At 37.7% G+C, this 20,227-nt stretch overlaps 1 protein-coding gene across 1 annotated transcript in view; it reads right to left on the bottom strand.

The window, feature by feature from the left end:
- LOC128664545 (uncharacterized) overlaps positions 1–15,050 on the bottom strand; it is a 28,608-nt gene extending 13,558 nt beyond the window's left edge. The window contains exon 1 of the mRNA XM_053719363.1: positions 14,250–15,050. Within this exon, the coding sequence (XP_053575338.1) occupies positions 14,250–15,050 (801 nt within the window). The remainder of the gene's footprint in view (positions 1–14,249) is intronic.
- Between the last annotated feature and the right edge of the window lie 5,177 nt (positions 15,051–20,227).

The raw sequence follows: 20,227 nt of genomic DNA, 5'->3' as shown, positions 1-20,227 counted from the left end.
ATTGTGAGATTTGATTATATAAAATGTTTAGTTCTGCATAATGAATAAGCATTGCAGTGTATTCTGGGGCTGAAAGCTATAAATATATCACTGATAATTTTGGCATTTTATCTTTCTAAGGGATGTTTTGCAATTCATGTCAGCATAAGTATTACTTGCTTAATGAAAGGACAGTAAATTATAGTTTATATAGATACTGCATATGAAGAAACGCAGTGCACAGATAGTACTTGTAAAACATACATTTTTTAAACATTATTTCTCTTGTTAAGTGTATCCAGTCCACGGATCATCCATTACTTATGGAATATATTCTCCTTCCCAACAGGAAGTTGCAAGAGTCCACCCACAGCAAAGCTGCTATATAGCTCCTCCCCTAACTGCCATATTCAGTCATTCTCTTGCAAGCCTCAACATAGATAGGAGGTCGTGAGAGTCTGTGGTGATTTATACTTAGTTTATTCTTCAATCAAAAGTTTGTTATTTTTAAATGGCACCGGAGTGTGCTGTTTTTCTCAGGCAGTATTTGGAAGAAGAATCTGCCTGCGTTTTTCTATGATCTTAGCAGACGTAACTGAGATCCATTTGCTGTTCTCACACATTCTGAGGAGTGAGGTACTTCAGAGGGGGAATGGCGTGCAGGTTTTCCTGCAGATAAGGTATGTGCAGTAAAATATTTTTCTAGGAATGGAATTGACTAAGAAAATACTGCTGATACCGAAGTAATGTAAGTAAAGTCTTAAATGCAGCGATAGCGACTGGTATCAGGCTTATTAATAGAGATACATACTCTTATAAAAATGTGTTTTAAAACGTTTGCTGGCATGTTTAATCGTTTTTTAACGTACATTGGTGATAACACTGTAATGTTGGTATAGCCTTAAATGCAGTAAAAGCGACTGGTATCAGGCTTATTAATAGAGATACATACTCTTGTAAAAATGTGTTTTAAAACGTTTGCTGCCATGTTTAATCGTTTTTAACATATGTTTGGTGATAAAACTTATTGGGACCTAAGTTTTTTCCACATGGCTGGCTTAAATTTTGCATAGAAACAGTTAACTGAAGCTTCCCACTGTTGTAATATGAGTGGGAGGGGCCTAATTTAGCGCTTTTTTGCGTAGTTAAAATTACAAAATGAATTATCCAGATTCCCTCAGCAGTCCCATGAATACTACAGGACATTTCTAAAGGGCTAAAAAGACTTCCAAAATCGTTTATAGGGAAGGTAATCCACAGCTCTGCTGTGGCAGTTTTGTTGTGTCTGTTTTTAAAAACGTCTATGTCGTTTTTTTTATCTGTTTTTTGCATTAAGGGGTTAATCATCCATTTGCAAGTGGGTGCAATGCTCTGTTACCTTATTACATGTACTGTAAAAATTTCGTTTGTTTTACTGCCTTTTTTCACTGTTTTTCAAATTTTGACAAAATTTGTTTCTCTTAAAGGCACAGTAACGTTTTATATATTTGCTTGTTAACTTGATTTAAAGTGTTTTCCAAGCTTATTAGTCTCATTATTAGTCTGTTCTAACATGTCTGACATAGAGGAAGCTCTGTGTTCATTATGTTTTAAAGCCATGGTGGAACCCCATCTTAGAATGTGTACCAGATGTACTGATTTCATGTTAAACAATAAAGATCATTTTTTGTCTTTAAAAACATTATCACCAGAGGATTCTGTCGTGGGGGTAGTTATGCCGACTAACTCTCCCCACGTGTCAGACCTTTTGACTCCCGCTTTAGGGACTCACGCTCAAATGGCGCCAAGTACATCAAGGGCACCCATAGCATTTATTTTACCAGGGGATTCTGTCGAGGGGAATGTTATGCCGATTAACTCTCCCCACGTGTCAGACCCTTCGACTCCCGCTTCAGGGACTCACGCTCAAATGGCGCCAAGTACATCAAGGGCGTCCATAGCGTTTATTTTACAAGACATGGCAAAGGTGGTGAATAATACTCTGGCAGCAGTATCAGGCCTAGATTTGGAGTTTGGCGGTAAAAGGGCTGTTAACGCTCCGCGGGCTTTTTTCTGGCCGCACCATAAAATTAACTCTGGTATCGAGAGTTCAAACAAATGCTGCGTTAGGCTCCAAAAAAGGAGCGTAGAGCATTTTTACCGCAAATGCAACTCTCGATACCAGCGGTGCTTACGGACGCGGCCAGCCTCAAAAACGTGCTCGTGCACGATTCCCCCATAGGAAACAATGGGACTGTTTGAGCTGAAAAAAAACCTAACACCTGCAAAAAAGCAGCGTTCAGCTCCTAACGCAGCCCCATTGTTTCCTATGGGGAAACACTTCCTACGTCTGCACCTAACACTCTAACATGTACCCCGAGTCTAAACACCCCTAGCCTTACACTTATTAACCCCTAATCTGCCGCCCCCGCTATCGCTGACACCTGCATATTTTTATGAACCCCTAATCTGCCGCTCCGTAAACCGCCGCAACCTACGTTATCCCTAAGTACCCCTAATCTGCTGCCCTAACATCGCCGACCCCTATATTATATTTATTAACCCCTAATCTGCCCCCTCAACGTCGCCGACACCTGCCTACACTTATTAACCCCTAATCTGCCGAGCGGACCTGAGCGCTACTATAATAAAGTTATTAACCCCTAATCCGCCTCACTAACCCTATCATAAATAGTATTAACCCCTAATCTGCCCTCCCTAACATCGCCGACACCTACCTTCAATTATTAACCCCTAATCTTCCGAGCGGAGCTCACCGCTATTCTAATAAATGTATTAACCCCTAACGCTAAGTCTAACCCTAACACTAACACCCCCATAACTTAAATATAATTTACATCTAACGAAATTAATTAACTCTTATTAAATAAATGATTCCTATTTAAAGCTAAATACTTACCTGTAAAATAAATCCTAATATAGCTACAATATAAATTATAATTACATTGTAGCTATTTTAGGATTAATATTTATTTTACAGGCAACTTTGTAATTATTTTAACTAGGTACAATAGCTATTAAATAGTTAAGAACTATTTAATAGCTACCTAGTTAAAATAATAACAAATTTACCTGTAAAATAAATCCTAACCTAAGATATAATTAAACCTAACACTACCCTATCAATAAAATAATTAAATAAACTACCTACAATTACCTACAATTAACCTAACACTACACTATCAATAAATTAATTAAACACAATTGCTACAAATAAATACAATTAAATAAACTAGCTAAAGTACAAAAAATAAAAAAGAACTAAGTTACAAAAAATAAAAAAATATTTACAAACATAAGAAAAATATTACAACAATTTTAAACTAATTACACCTACTCTAAGCCCCCTAATAAAATAACAAAGCCCCCCAAAATAAAAAATTCCCTACCCTATTCTAAATTAAAAAAGTTACAAGCTCTTTTACCTTACCAGCCCTGAACAGGGCCCTTTGCGGGGCATGCCCCAAGAATTTCATCTCTTTTGCCTGTAAAAGAATAAATACAATACCCCCCCCCAACATTACAACCCACCACCCACATACCCCTAATCTAACCCAAACCCCCCTTAAATAAACCTAACACTAAGCCCCTGAAGATCTTCCTACCTTGTCTTCACCATACCAGGTTCACCGATCCGTCCTGGCTCCAACATCTTCATCCAACCCAAGCGGGGGTTGGCGATCCATCATCCGGTGCTGAAGAGGTCCAGAAGAGGCTCCAAAGTCTTCCTCCTATCCGGCAAGAAGAGGACATCCGGACCGGCAAACATCTTCTCCAAGCGGCATCTTCGATCTTCTTCCATCCGGTGCGGAGCGGGTCCATCTTGAAGCAGGCGATGCGGATCCATCCTCTTCTTCCGTTGTCTCCCGACTAATGACGGTTCCTTTAAGGGACGTCATCCAAGATGGCGTCCCTCGAATTCCGATTGGCTGATAGGATTCTATCAGCCAATCGGAATTAAGGTAGGAATTTTCTGATTGGCTGATGGAATCAGCCAATCAGAATCAAGTTCAATCCGATTGGCTGATCCAATCAGCCAATCAGATTGAGCTCGCATTCTATTGGCTGTTCCGATCAGCCAATAGAATGCAAGCTCAATCTGATTGGCTTATTGGATCAGCCAATCGGATTGAACTTGATTCTGATTGGCTGATTCCATCAGCCAATCAGAAAATTCCTACCTTAATTCCAATTGGCTGATAGAATCCTATCAGCCAATCGGAATTCGAGGGACGCCATCTTGGATGACGTCCCTTAAAGGAACCGTCATTCGTCGGGAGACAACGGAAGAAGAGGATGGATCCGCGTCGCCTGCTTCAAGATGGACCCGCTCCGCACCGGATGGAAGAAGATCGAAGATGCCGCTTGGAGAAGATGTTTGCCGGTCCGGATGTCCTCTTCTTGCCGGATAGGAGGAAGACTTTGGAGCCTCTTCTGGACCTCTTCAGCAGCGGATGATGGATCGCCAACCCCCGCTTGGGTTGGATGAAGATGTTGGAGCCAGGACGGATCGGTGAACCTGGTATGGTGAAGACAAGGTAGGAAGATCTTCAGGGGCTTAGTGTTAGGTTTATTTAAGGGGGGTTTGGGTTAGATTAGGGGTATGTGGGTGGTGGGTTGTAATGTTGGGGGGGGGGGGTATTGTATTTATTCTTTTACAGGCAAAAGAGCTGAAATTCTTGGGGCATGCCCCGCAAAGGGCCCTGTTCAGGGCTGGTAAGGTAAAAGAGCTTGTAACTTTTTTAATTTAGAATAGGGTAGGGAATTTTTTTATTTTGGGGGGCTTTGTTATTTTATTAGGGGGCTTAGAGTAGGTGTAATTAGTTTAAAATTGTTGTAATATTTTTCTTATGTTTGTAAATATTTTTTTATTTTTTGTAACTTAGTTCTTTTTTATTTTTTGTACTTTAGCTAGTTTATTTAATTGTATTTATTTGTAGCAATTGTGTTTAATTAATTTATTGATAGTGTAGTGTTAGGTTAATTGTAGGTAATTGTAGGTAGTTTATTTAATTATTTTATTGATAGGGTAGTGTTAGGTTTAATTATATCTTAGGTTAGGATTTATTTTACAGGTAAATTTGTTATTATTTTAACTAGGTAGTTATTAAATAGTTCTTAACTATTTAATAGCTATTGTACCTAGTTAAAATAAATACCAAGTTGCCTGTAAAATAAATATTAATCCTAAAATAGCTATAATATAATTATAATTTATATTGTAGCTATATTAGGATTTATTTTACAGGTAAGTATTTAGCTTTAAATAGGAATCATTTATTTAATAAGAGTTAATTAATTTCGTTAGATGTAAATTATATTTAAGTTAGGGGGGTGTTAGTGTTAGGGTTAGACTTAGCTTTAGGGGTTAATCAATTTATTAGAATAGCGGTGAGCTCCGGTCGTCAGATTAGGGGTTAATAATTGAAGGTAGGTGTCGGCGATGTTAGGGAGGGCAGATTAGGGGTTAATACTATTTATGATAGGGTTAGTGAGGCGGGTTAGGGGTTAATAACTTTATTATAGTAGCGCTCAGGTCCGCTCGGCAGATTAGGGGTTAATAAGTGTAGGCAGGTGTCAGCGACGTTGAGGGGGGCAGATTAGGGGTTAATAAATATAATATAGGGGTCGGCGGTGTTAGGGGTAGCAGATTAGGGGTACATAGGGATAACGTAGGTGGCGGCGCTTTGCGGTCGGAAGATTAGGGGTTAATTATTTTAAGTAGCTGGCGGCGACGTTGTGGGGGGCAGGTTAGGGGTTAATAAATGTAATACAGGGGTCGGCGGGGTTAGGGGCAGCAGATTAGGGGTACATAAGTATAACGTAGGTGGCGGTCGGCAGATTAGGGGTTAAAAATTTTAATCGAGTGGCGGCGATGTGGGGGGAGCTCGGTTTAGGGGTACATAGGTAGTTTATGGGTGTTAGTGTACTTTAGGGTACAGTAGTTAAGAGCTTTATGAACCGGCGTTAGCCAGAAAGCTCTTAACTCCTGCTATTTTCAGGCGGCTGGAATTTTGTCGTTAGAGCTCTAACGCTCACTTCAGAAACGACTCTAAATACCGGCGTTAGAAAGATCCCATTGAAAAGATAGGATACGCAAATGGCGTAGGGGGATCTGCAGTATGGAAAAGTCGCGGCAGAAAAGTGAGCGTTAGACCCTTTAATCACTGACTCCAAATACCAGCGGGCGGCCAAAACCAGCGTTAGGAGCCTCTAACGCTGGTTTTGACGGCTACCGCCGAACTCCAAATCTAGGCCTTAGTCAGACTACCTGAAATTAAAGGAAAGCAGATAGCTCTGGGGGTAGATACAGAGCATACAGACGCTTTAAGAACCATGTATGATACTACCTCACAATATGCTTAGTCTGTGGGTGATTTTTTTGACTCAGGGAAGATGATTTAACTTGATTCTGATATTTCTACATTTAAAATTTATGCTTGAGAACCTCCACTTGTTGCTCAGGGAGGCTTTGGCTGCTCTGAATGAATGTGTACAATTGCAGGGCCAGAGAAATTGTGTAGACTGGATAAATAATATGCAGTGCCGGTGTGTACTGATGTTTTTCCAATACCTAAAGAGGTTTACTAAAAAATTTTTTAATAAGGAATGGGATAGACCAGGTGTGCCTTTCTCTTCCCCTCCTATTTTTTAGAAGAATGTTTTCTAATAGTTACCACCACACGGGACTTCTGGCAGACAGTTCCTAAGGTGGAGAGAAGAGTTTCTACTCTAGCTAAGCATACCACTACTTCTGGCAAGGACAGTTGTGCTTTTTAGATCCAATGGATAAAAAATGTTTATTCAACAGGGTTTTATCCTGCAGCCCCTTGCATACATTGCTTCTGTCACTGCTGCTGCGGCGTTCTGGGTTGAGTCTCTTGATGAGGCTTTACAGTTAGCGACTCCATTGGATGAATATATTTGACAAGCTTATGCTAGCCAATGCCTTTGTTCATTTGACTAGACTAACGGCTAAGAATTCTGTTTTTTACTATACTGGCGCGCAGAGCGCTATGGCTTATATCATGGTCAGCTGTTGTGACTTTAATAAATAAGCTACTTAACTTCCCTTCAAGGGGCAGACCCTATTCGGGCCTGGTTTGAAGGAGATTATTGCTTATATCACTGGAGGAAAAGGTCATGCCCTTCCTCAGGATAGGAATCAAGGGCCAAAAAAAGGTCTAATTTTCGTGCCTTTTAAAACTTCAGGGCAGGTGTGGCATCCACTTCCTCTAAGGCAAAACAAGAGGGAATTTTTGCTCAGTCCAAGGCGGTCTGGAGACAATTGGACCTGGAACAAAGATAAGCAGGCCAAGGAGCCTGCTGCTGCCTCTAAGGCAGCATGAAGGAATGGACCCCTATCCGGTAACGGATCCTATAGGGGGCAGACTTTCATTCTTCGCCCGGGCGTGGGCAAGAGATGCCCAGGATCCCTAGGCATTGGAATTTATATCCCAGAGATATCTTCTGGATTTCAAAGATTCCCCCCCCAAAAAAGGGGAGATTTCGCCTTCTCAATTATCTGCAAACCAGATAGAGAAGGAGGCATTCTTACATTGTGTACGAGATCCATCCAGTTCCAAGAGAGGAACAGGGACAGAGTTTTTACTCAAATCTGTTTGTGGTTCCCAAGGTGAGGGAACCTTCAGACCTATTTTGGATCTAAAGATCTTAAACAAATTCCTCAGAATTCCGTCATTTAAGATAGAAACTATTCGTACCATCTTAACTATGATCCAGGAGAGTCAATAGAGGACTACAATGGATTTGAAGGATGCTTATCCTCACATTGTGATGCATAAAGATCACCTTTGTTTTTCAGGTTTGCCTTTCTAGACAGGCATTACCAGTTTGTAGCTCTTTCCTTTGGGATATCTACAGCCCCAAGAATCTTTATGGAGGTTCTGGGGTCGCTTTGGCGGTCCTTAGGCCGCGGGGCATAGAAGTGGCCCCTTAGTTAGACGACATCCTGATACAGGCGTCAAACATCCAAATTGCCAAGTCTCATACGGACGTAGTACTGGCATTTCTGAGATCACATGGGTGGAAAGTGAACAAGGAAAGAGTTCTCTATCCCCAATCTCAAGGGTTTCCCTCCTAGGGACTCTGATAGATTCTGTAGAAATGAAAATTTACCTGACGGAGTCCAGGTTGTCAAAGTTTCTAAATTTCTGCCGTGTTTTTCATCCCATCCGCGCCCTTCGTGGCTCAGTACATGGATGAAATCGGCTTAATAGGTAGCGGCAAGGGACATAGTACCGTTTGCACGTCTACATTTCAGACCGCTGCAACTATGCATGCTCAGTCAGAGGACCGGGGATTACACAGATTTGTCCCCCTGTTGAACCTGGACCAAGAGACCAGAGATTCTCTTCTCTGGTGACTATGTCGGGTCCATCTGTCCAAGGGTATGACCTTCCGCAGGTCAGATGGGACAATTGTTACAATGGATGCCAGCCTTTTAGGTTGGGATGCAGTCTGGAACTCCCTGAAGGCTCAGGGATAGTGGACTTAGGAGGAGACCCTCCTTCTAATAAATATTCTGGGAGTGATATACCATGCTCTTCAGACTTGGCCTCAGTTAGCAACTCTGAGGTACATCATACTCAGTCGGACAATATACACGACTGTGGCTTACATCAGCCATCAAGGAGGAACAGAAGTTCCCTAGTGATGTTAGAAGTCTTACAATAATTCACTGGACAGAGATTCACTCTTGTCTATCAGCTATCCATATCCCAGGTGTTGAGAACTGGGAGGTGGATTTTCTAAGTCGTCAGACTTTTCTTCCGGGGGAGTTAGATTTCCTTCGGAGGTCAAGACCAAGCAGGAGAGGGCTTTGGTGTTTTTGACAGCGCCTGCGTAGCCACGCAGGACCTGGTATGCAGATCTGGTGGACATGTCATCCTTTCCATCACGGTCTCTGCTTCTGTGACAGGTCCCTCTACCTCAGGGTCCTTTCAACCATCTAAATAGAATCAATCTGAGATGGACTGCCTGGAGAATGAACGCTTGATGTTATCAAAGCATGGCTTCTCCGAGTCAGTCATTGATACCTTAATACAGACATGAAAGCCTGTCTCTAGGAAAATTGAACATAGATATGGTGTAAATATCTGATTGTTATGAATCCAAGGGTTACTCATGGAGTAAAGCCTGGATTCCCAGGATATTATCTTTTCTCCAAGATGTTTTTGAGAAAAGGGTTGTCAGCTAATTCCTTAAAAGGGACAGATTTTTACTCTGTCTATTTTTTTGTACCAGCGTCTGGCAGGTATTCTAGACGTTCAGGCATTTGGTCAGGCTTTGCTTAGATCCAAGCCTGTGTTTAAAACTGTTGCTCCACCATGGAGCTTAAACCTGGTTCTTAAGGCTCTTCAAGAAGTTCCGTTTGAACCTTTTTTGTTCCATAGATATCAATCTTTATCTTGGAAAGTTCCTTTTGGGTAGCTATTTCCTCGACTCGTAGAGTCTCCAAGTTATCTGTGTTACAATGTGATTCTCCTTATCTGGTCCTTTGTACGGATAAGGTAGTCCTGCGTACCACCCTGGGTTTTTTCCTAAGGTGGTATCTAACAAGAACATCACTCAAGAGATAGTTGTTCCATGCTTGTATCCTAATCCTTCCTCAAAGAAGGAACGTCTATTACACAATATTGGACGTGGTTTGTGCTTTAAAGTTTTACTTACAAGCTACTACAGTTTTCATCAAACGTTCACCTTGTTTGTTGTCTATTCTGGACAGAGGAGAGGTCAAAAGACTTCAGCAGCCTCTCTGTCTTTTTGGTTAAAAAGCATAATTCATTTAGCTTATGAGACTGCTGGACAGCAGCCTCCTGAAGGGATTGCAGCTCATTCTACTAGAGCTGTGGTTTTCACTTGGGCCTTTTTTAAATGTGGCTTCTGTTGAACAGATTTACAAGACGGAGTCTTGGTCTGCGCTTCATACTTTTTCAAATTTAACAAATTTGATACCTTGCTTCTTCGGAGGCTATTTTTGGGAGAAAGGGTTTTTTTTTTATAGGCAGTGGTAACTTCCGTTTAAGTACCTGCCTTGTCCCTCCCATCATCCGTGTACTTTAGCTTTGGTATTGGTATTCCATAAGTAATGGATGATCCGTGGACTGGATACACTTAACAAGAGAAAACATAATTTATGCTTACCTGATAAATTTATTTCTCTTGTAGTGTATCCAGTCCACGGCGCGCCCTGTCACTTTAAGGCAGGTAATTTTTTCATTTGAACTACAGTCACCACTGCACCCTATGGTTTTTCCTTTCTCTGCATGTTTTCGGTCGAATGACTGAATATGGCAGTTAGGGGAGGAGCTATATAGCAGCTTTGCTGTGGGTGGACTCTTGCAACTTCCTGTTGGGAAGGAGAATATATTCCATAAGTAATGGATGATCCGTGGACTGGATACACTACAAGAGAAATAAATTTATCAGGTAAGTATAAATTATGTTTTATAAGTGGTTTTATTTTAGCAGTTAATATGTATCTAACTCCAGTGATTGTCAGGTCGTGCGTGTCACTGCTGCTACTAATTGGATCACTAACGTTTTTTTTCTGCTCAGTAAACACAGTACTTGTTGCGCATGAATGTAACTTAGCATGTTTTGCGTTACACAAACAATTATTTACATGTTAGCAACGCCTTGTAAGATGCCTTATATAAATGCAGAGACCAGCATCTTGCAAATAATTTGCTTAGAATTACCACCATGATAATTTTGTACAGACCGGCCAACTATTAATAATATTTCAGTGTATACTCATTTGCATATTCTGATGATGTCGAGGAGAGCATATTTTGGCCTAGGTAAACCAGAACTGTGCCTAGGGCAGCAATAGGGGGGAAACAAATGTTGAGGGGTAGTTTAAAGGCATCCTGTCTCCACACTCCTATGCTCTCTAATTGTTTTATATATACATTTTTATTACAAATCACTGTTGGGGTACATAATCCCTCCATGTGTTCAGTTGGGAAAAATATATGAGCAGAATATCTGTAAAAATGTTTGGGTTTGGGGGTTAGCAGATTTCCCAGTGCCTAGGGCACCACTGGACATACAAGGTACCATCACAGAAAGAGAGAAAGCTAGCACAGCATACACAAACTGGTTCCATCCTTTTCATTAGTAGAATGTTTATATTTAAAGGGACAGCAGACACCTTAAACATTTTTTTTTAGTTATGTGCAACAACTCTGCATTATACTTTCATTGTTTATTTTGCCTTCATTTTGTGTAATATAGCTCTGAAAACTGTGGATTCTCACATCCTTAGAGCTGAAAATGCACCCTGCTGACTTCACAGGGCTTCCCTGCTTCATAGATTTCCCTAATTGGATTTAACAGATAACAATTGCAAAACAATTCACTTTATAATGACCTTGACTAGCCTTGTCAGCGGCAGACTCAACCCCACATTGGCTCCTCCAAGAAAAGGCAAGGGAGGGGTGGAGTTTGGCTATTGAAAAAATAATTGCAGCAAACAAGTTGTTATTTTGCTTTAAACATTTCTGTTAACACAACAGAAATATCTAGTAATTACTGTATTTTACTGCCCCCTTAACAATAGTTGTTTTAAACTATCCAGGGTCATTGAATAGTGTATCTTTATAGTAAGTGAAATGTTTTAATTTGAAAATATATAAAGTATGAAATTTAAAAGTATAAATAGAAATATATATATATTTTTTTCGGAGCGTGAGTAAATAGTTAAAAAAATATTTCATTAATTTTGGTACTTTTCATAAATATAATTTATATTGCCCTTTAAAAAAGTCAGTTTTTATAAGATTTCTTCTTTATGTATGTATTTTATAAAAATTTAATTTATCTAAGGCTGTTTAAATACTTCAAAGATATTTGTTTAATGTGACCAATGTGTTGGATATACTATATTTAAAATAGTTGAAGATTATTTAGTTTGGTTAATGACCTAGAAAGAGCTTTGTACAATTTGATTTTAAAATTTATAGTGGAATTTTACTGATCCAAAGTGTGATCTGGAGAACAGATCTAAAATAGTGTGTCACATTGTCTAATAATGTTGTGATCAGATATCTCTACTCATAGAACTGTAGTGATTCTACTCAAGTAGAGTATTAAAAGCCTGTTGCTGGATAGGAGGTCTCTGTTTTTACTCTTTTTTTTTTCTTCTTTTCTTTCAGTTTACCAATTTTTGTATTACACCCCCATGCAATAAGGGAGGTGTAATTAATATTTTTGTAAAACCATCCATTATTAGGCTGCAGTATAATTAAATATTTTAGTGCAGATAATATCTATACTATGCTCAGACTGGCTCCTCCAAATAAGGAAAGAGGTGGGTTAAGTTTGTATATTTAATTTTTTATATAGGAAACAAGGTTAAAGTGATTGTAAAGTTTATTAAATTACTACCCAGTATCTAAAAATAATCTTAAAAACAGGTGCGCTTATTAAACTTTACAATGACGCTTCTTTTCTACAATTATTTATGGTAATAATCACCCGATCCTCCCGCTCGCATCTCCTACTGTATTTAGCATATGGTTGACGAATCCGGCTTCCTCCAGTTGTTGAGTGCCCCACGAGCTGGACGCCAAAGGGGGCACACAACGATTGGAGGAAGCCAGATTTGTCATCCACATGTTAAATACAGTATGAGAACTTGAAGCGGGTGGAGGATCAGCGTTATATTTACCACAACACAATGGTAAATATTTTTAAAAAGAAGCGTCATTGTAAAGTTTAATGAATTAAAGTGACCCTGATTTTAATATTATTTTTAGATACCAGGCAGTAATTCATTAAACTTTACAATCACTTTAATTCTTTTTGAAAATGTTTGAACTTGGCGGATATGTTATTCTATAGCAAAACAACATATATGTCTTGTAATTACAAGGTGTGTACTTACTGTCTCTTTTATAAGCAAGACAAAGTAGTTTTATTATGTATTTTATAAATAAATTTATTATACAATAAATATTTGCAGCTTTACATATTTTTAAAACGCAACAGCAAACATAAAATAGAAATATAACAAAAATAGAAATCCATATAATTAGTATTATCTATTTACATATTAAAATTGTAATAATTTATGAAATAAAATGTGTTTTCCGTAGTGTTATGTTCAAGCGTGTGATTGTTCTCTCCTCCATATGTGAGCCAGATCAGAGTAACTGTCACAAGTAATCTGCAAAATAAAAGGAAAATAGGCATAATGGTTAATTAAAGTGCTTTGAAAGTATTCAGTTAAAGGGACAGTTAACATAGATAATAATTTTATTACCCATTTCACAGTTTTGAACAGCCAACATGGTTATATGAATGTACTGTTTACCTCTGTGATTACCTTGTATCTAAGCCTCTTTTGACAGCCCCCTTATGACATGACTATTTATTATCTATTGACTTGCATTTTAGCCAATTAGTGCTGTGTCGTGCACAACTCCGGGAGTGAGCACAATGTTATCTATATGACACACATGAACTAGTTATGTCTTGTGAAAAGCTTATAAAAATCATGTGATAAGAGGCTGTCTGTAGCGGCTTAGAAATAGGCAGAAATTTAGAGGTTTAAATGTTATAAAGTATATTAATGTAACAATGTTGGTTGTGCAAAGCTAGGGAATGGGTAGTAAAAGCGTTATCTATCTTTTTAAACAATAACAATTCTGGTTCAGACTGTCCCTTTAAGAACAACAAATGAGAACTAAACAAATTAAAATGGTTAGGAATGAACATTCTAGTTCAGCCATCTTCATGTCAGAGGGACATGCATTACTTGTTTTTCAAATATTAATATATATAAGATAAATCTATTGTTGACATTAAGCTCCTTTTCATGAGAGCATACTGAGGTAGGCTCAGGAGTATGCACGTTTCTTGAGCACTATGTGTATAACATTGTTACAAACATTATTGCAAACACTGCTAACATACAGTACTGAAGACACATGCACATTCATGCGCCTACTTCAATATGCTCTCAGGAAACAGAGGTATGTTATAAAGGATACTTGTTCAGTTTCAAAGAGAGCATGTGGCTTAGATGACTCATTAGTGAGTCCATTTTATTTCAGTGAAGTTTTGTTGAAGAGACTCATTGCAATTTTGAGAGCTTTCCCCTTTCTTTAAATTCTACCACTTATGATAAAATATTTATAATAAAAGAAGAAATATTTGCAGTTAAAAAGTAACATAGCATTTCGATTCAGCTTAATATATCTAAGACAGAGTATCAGAGTATGCATAATAGTGTCACTTACCAGCTGTTGTGGGCCTGTGGTATAGTAGTGATCTTGTGGCTGGGATAGTGTGCTGGTAGATGTATAGTGAGGCTGTAGCGTGGCTGTTTCTAATTCAGGGATGTAAGGCACTTCATAAGGCTGCTGGCAGGTTGCATCTATACCTTGAACTACTGGTTCGGCAAGTAAGGGGCTGGTTTCAGAATATAGGCCCGTAAGATCTGTGGCTGGGTTGAAGCTTTCACTTGCAGTTTGTGAGCACAGTCTTTGAGGCTTACCCATATAACTGCTAAGCCCATACTGGCAACTATTATTTGCTTGTAATGCAGCTTGTCTTCTTTGCTCCAAGACTTCTTCACTAAGTCCCAGTTGTGATGAGAGGTGTGAGATATAACTCATAGCTAGCTGAAGGGTCTCTATTTTTGTTAAATTCTTGTCTGCTGGTGCCACTGCTGGAGGCAGAAATCTTCTAAGGTTCTGAAGAGCTTTGGACAAGTTCCTCATTCTCATTTTCTCCCTCTCACTTGCACTTTGGCGCTGACTGTATGCCAGCTTCCCCTTCCTCTTCTTTCTCTGTTCTGGAGAAATATTCTTATCTCTTCTGTCAGCCATCTGGGTATTTGTTGCAGGAATGCTGCCAAAAAAGTCCTCATATTTTGAACAAGACATGTATGGAGGAGATAGGTCACATGAGTCAGAAGATGATGCTGGAGACAGGCTGCTGTATCCCTCAGAACTTGGATAGCCACATTGGTACAATGTGACACAGTTCTGATATCCTTTGCTCTGTTGCTGGTAAAATTGTGCTGAATAGCTATCCATGTCTTTCTTTCCCTGATAGTGCTGGATGAATGCTGAGCAGGACTGAGGGGCCTCTGGCTTTATCCAGACTCCAGAAGTGTGAATTGTCACCTTCACTGGCATCATCAACACATCAAAGCCTCATGGGGTAGAGGCTGACAAGGCAGGGGGTCCCTGGGAAGAAGATGCTGAGAAAAAAAAAGAAGTGAGCAATTTCACCCCTAAAGGAATGAAATGCAATTCTATCTGTCTGTGTATTTTGAAATATATTTCCAAATGCTGAAGAATTTCTCTGAGAAAAGTTAGAAATGTCCCTCCCAGCCATAAATTAGGTAGATGAGTTCAAAACATATAATCACTTTTGTTAGATATAACCCTTATGGTGTGGTTTTTCTTGATCAACCAACAACATTTGTAATGTGGAGGAATAAACGGGAAATTCTCTCACAATAGAATAGGATGCTGTTGCAGCACTATATTTTAAAGTATTAGACTTAAACTTAGAAACTCTTATCTAATTTGACCATTATATACAGTATATGTATGTATATACAGTATAAGCGTGTATGTATGTGTATGTATGCATGGATAGATAGATAGACTATCTATCTGATAGATAGATAGATAGATAGATAGATAGATAGATAGATAGATAGATAGATAGATAGTGTATGAGCTTCCCCCAGTTCTTAAAAGGTTTTATTTTTTCCTAAAAAAATTAACCTAACTCCTATATTTTATATGTTTGTCACCTACATGTGTATGTTACAGAAAACATATATTCTTTTAGTTCAATAATATAATTTGCAAAAAAACTTTTAAAAAATAAATAAATATATATATAAATATATATATATATAAATATATATATATATATATATATATATATATATATATATACCGCCACCTCTGCCATCTCATAACAGGTAATATTTGTAATCATCATTCATAAATTCACAAGAGAATACTATACTAAACATTGTAAATAAAGGTTTCCCTTTGCTTTTGTCTAAGTTAGTGATCATAATATAGCAATCGATAACCAATGAGCACCATATATATTACAAAACACCCCATTAGATATATAGAAATATAAAGAAATATTAGTTTTTTCCCAGTTTGCATTCTCCTTTGAAGTCTATGGAGAGAAGAAGTTAACATGGTTGCAATATTCGAAGGCCTCAAGTTAGAGCGCATTGGCTTTCGCTTGTGCGCAAACATTTTACTTTAAACTTGTAATACATGCACTAAACTGCGCATCTTAATAGCTTACTTCTGGTGGTATTTGCGCACAAACGAAAGTGCTAAATAGCGCGCCACTTGTAATCGGCCCATATTCTTTAATATAAAGAAATGATTTTGTAATGACACTTAACGAAGTACCAGACAATTTATACATGCTGTATAAATTGTTCTTGGCAAATGCAAAAAAAGTTGTTGAGAGGTCTTATCCATTAAACCGTCCCTTTCTTAAAATAGTTGCATATTGTATTTGAAAGCTTTGCGATGATATTAGTTAGGTTTTTCTGCACCTAATTTGTGCTCTTTAAATGTAAAATTATTATTAATAATAATAACAATAATAATAATAACTTTTTACCACAGTTTGAAAAAGAGCTAATCAAGGGAAATAAGAACTCTATAGCTTTTAAAAGCAGACTTTTTCTAAGAAAAGTTTCTTAGTAAATTATTCATTTTTAGATTATTACATTTCTAATGCTGTTCACTGTTTTTATTTTGTGTGTATGGTTCATATCAAAGATTTATTTTATTTAATTTTATATATACACCAAAGAAGTGTAGTTTAATATAGTACCCAGTCACACTTGGGGGTGTACCCTCTAACAGGATTTAAACCAGACAGGAATCACTTATCTGTGTCTGTTTTAAGACTAGTGGTCAGTGAGATCAGGGAGGGATGTTGAAATATCAAATGAAAGATTACAAGAGATCGCAGATAGATGTTTGCATTTCAAACACTATAAGGCATCAAGTGACAGGAATTAAAGTTATTAGCAGCTCATTTCACAGATAACTGCTGCTCATTAGTATCCCTCAGTGCATTTCAAAAGCCTCTTTTAACCCTGAACCACACAGTACCTATATAATTGTGTATTGGTATCCTAGTGCAAATTCTCATTGACACTTGGTCTTTAATACCAACACTAACAAGGGGCTCCCTAGCCACTGGGCTAGCCTACAATACACAATGCAATTCAGTGTTATGCCACTATGGCTAGCCTGACTTCCTTTCAAGCTACATTTGTTTTATATCATAATATATTTATGACTTATTTCATTAAAGGGACATGTTAGTAGAATAATAAAGTACTCAAATGTGTTTGATCATTTAATTATTAAAGCACTGCCTTTTGGTAACAGTATTTAACCCTTTGCAAAATGGGTAAAATGTCCCCAGAAGCAGCAGTGGCTGGTGACCCAATCAGGAGTGGCTTAGGCAGGTAAGCACCAATCATGGGCCATGTCTTTCTTGGAAGTGGTCCTGTTAACTGGGTGCTTATTGTTATTGCAGGGAATGGGATTAAATAAATATTTAACATGGGACTTTCATATAACAATAACATTATCTGAATAAAAGCATTTTATTATTATACTAAAACGTTCCTTTAATATGGGCATTGCAAGGTGTGCATTCTTTAGCAAATCACAAAGTACTTTTATTAACAAACATTCATATCTGCAGAACATGCACATCTATGGTTGCCACCAAGCTGGTATTTTTACAACTTAGTCAGAAGTGTAAATGTAATTAATGCAGATTATATATAGTATTAGGATTCTAATATGGCTATCTATCTATCTATCTATCTATCTATCTATATATATCTCATCTATCTATCTATCTATCTATCTATCTATCTATCTATCTATCATCTATCTATCTATCTATCTATCTATCTATCTATCTATCTATCTATCTATCTATCTATCTTTAATATATCTCTATCTGTCTATCTATCTATCTATCTATCTATCTATCTATCTATCTATCTATCTATCTACCTGTCTAGAAGTTTGTTTAATGTCTGTGGGGGTGGTGTTTACTATGTTTGTATATATTTTTTGTATGTTGGACAGCTGCATTTTTTCTACATGTTGCATATCGACCAAAAAGTATTGTTCTTTATTTTCAATTGCGACTAAAACTTTAATTTGGTCATGTGACTCTCCCCCCCCCCCCACACACACTAAATGTTCCTATAGGCAAACATGAAATAATGATAATAATGTCAGTCTCCTAGTTATCATATAAGTATGTCGGTACCCTGACAAATGTCTATAATAATGCATAGGTTACTTATAATTAAAAAAAGAAAAGAAAATTCTGTCAAACTGTTCTATTCAAATGAGAACCAGCTTTTTTTGTGTGGCCATGGGAAAAGCTTATTATTAATTCTGGGGCATAGGTTAGTCAATATGTATGTTTTTTTATAAACAAGTCCTAACCCTGCTCACTTTTTCCCAGTGCCTGCCAGTTATTTGAATTACACCACAAGTCCAGAAGTGTGACCATTTGACACGTTTTGCCTAATGTTGATACAAGTGCCATACCCTCTGAAACCTGTTCTCCCTCTGGCCTGAAGTGTTAACTTGGGAATCTCTGCTGTATCTCTACACACAGTAGTTCAACTCTAAACTTTCTTCCAGATTTTTTTTTTTTTACAAGTTTTATTCAGTACTAAGTTGTAAAATATCATGTGATTTCTGACAGAAAATTGAGATCTTTTATCACATTCTCCACTGTTAATTACACGTCTGTGACTACATTATTTAGAAGTGTTGAACATTCTCAATAAAAAATAAAATATATGATTATGTTAATATTTAGAATAATCTCTAAAATATATTTTTTATGTTGCCTCATTTTTAACTATTGTGTATTTAAAGGGATAGTCTACACCAGAATTGTTATTGTTTTAAAAGATAGATAATCCCTTTTTTACCCATTCCGAAGTTTTGCATAACCAACACAGTTATATTTATATATTTTTTACCTCTGTGATTATCTTGTATCTGAGCCTCTGCAAACTGCCCCTTTTTCAGTTCTTTTGACAGACTTGCAGTTTAGCCAATCAGTGATAGCTCCCAGGTAACTTCACGTGCATGAGCATAGTGTTATCTATATGAAATTCATGAACTAACACTCTCTAGTGGTGAAAAACCTGTTAAAATTAAGAGGCGGCCTTCAAGGTCTAAGAAATTAGCATATGAACCTCCTAGGTTAAGCTTTCAACTAAGAATACCAAGAGAACAAAGCAAAATTGGTGATAAAAGTAAATTGGAATATTGTTTAAAATTACATGCCCTATCTGAATCAGGAAAGTTTATTTTGGACTAGACTGTCCCTTTAAATATGATTTAGGGGCCGAATTATCAAGCTCCGAATGGAGTTTGATGCTCCCTGTTTCCGGCGAGCCTTTAGGTTTGCCAGAAACAGAAGTTATGAAGCAGTGGTCTAAAGACCGCTGCTCCTTAACTTGTCCGCCTGCTCTGAGGCGGCAGACAGAAATCAACCCGATCGAATATAATTGTGTTGATTGACACCCCCTGATAGAGGCCGATTGGCCACGAATCTGCAGGGGGCTGTATTGCGCAAGGAGTTCTGATGAAGTCAGCATTTATCGATGTGCAGCGGACATGATATGCTACATCGTATCATGTCCGCTCGCACTTTGATAAATATGACCCTAAGGGCCCAATTCTCTAAAGTTTTCTGGTCTAGAGAGATTATCTAAGAAGACTTGTCAGTACTGCAAGGCCCCTCACATAATTTTAGGGAGGCAAATTTTAGCTTCTGGGTTATTTATCTTGCTATGTGTGAAATAGAGAGATCCATACATTGCAAAGTAATGCTCAAAAAGATTAAATAAAAGATTTTGTGTGATTTCTTTCCATGCCAGCAAGTTTTATTTTATTAAATACTACATCATATAAAAAGTGACAGACATATGTGCATGCGCAATAATTTTATCTGAGCCTCTTGCAGCATGTGTACAGGCTATTTTATTAAAACATACATGTATATATATATATATATATATATATATATATATATATATATATATATATATATACTGTATATATACTGTATATATATATATATATATATATATATATATATATATATATATATATACACAACACCAGAATAGAAATACTGGCTTTGGCAAACTCTG

The sequence above is a fragment of the Bombina bombina genome, chromosome 6 (genome assembly GCF_027579735.1).
Source record: "Bombina bombina isolate aBomBom1 chromosome 6, aBomBom1.pri, whole genome shotgun sequence".
NCBI lineage: Eukaryota > Metazoa > Chordata > Amphibia > Anura > Bombinatoridae > Bombina > Bombina bombina.
The sequence above is the reverse complement of the archived record's forward strand: the minus strand, read 5'-3'. Positions and strand labels throughout refer to the sequence as shown.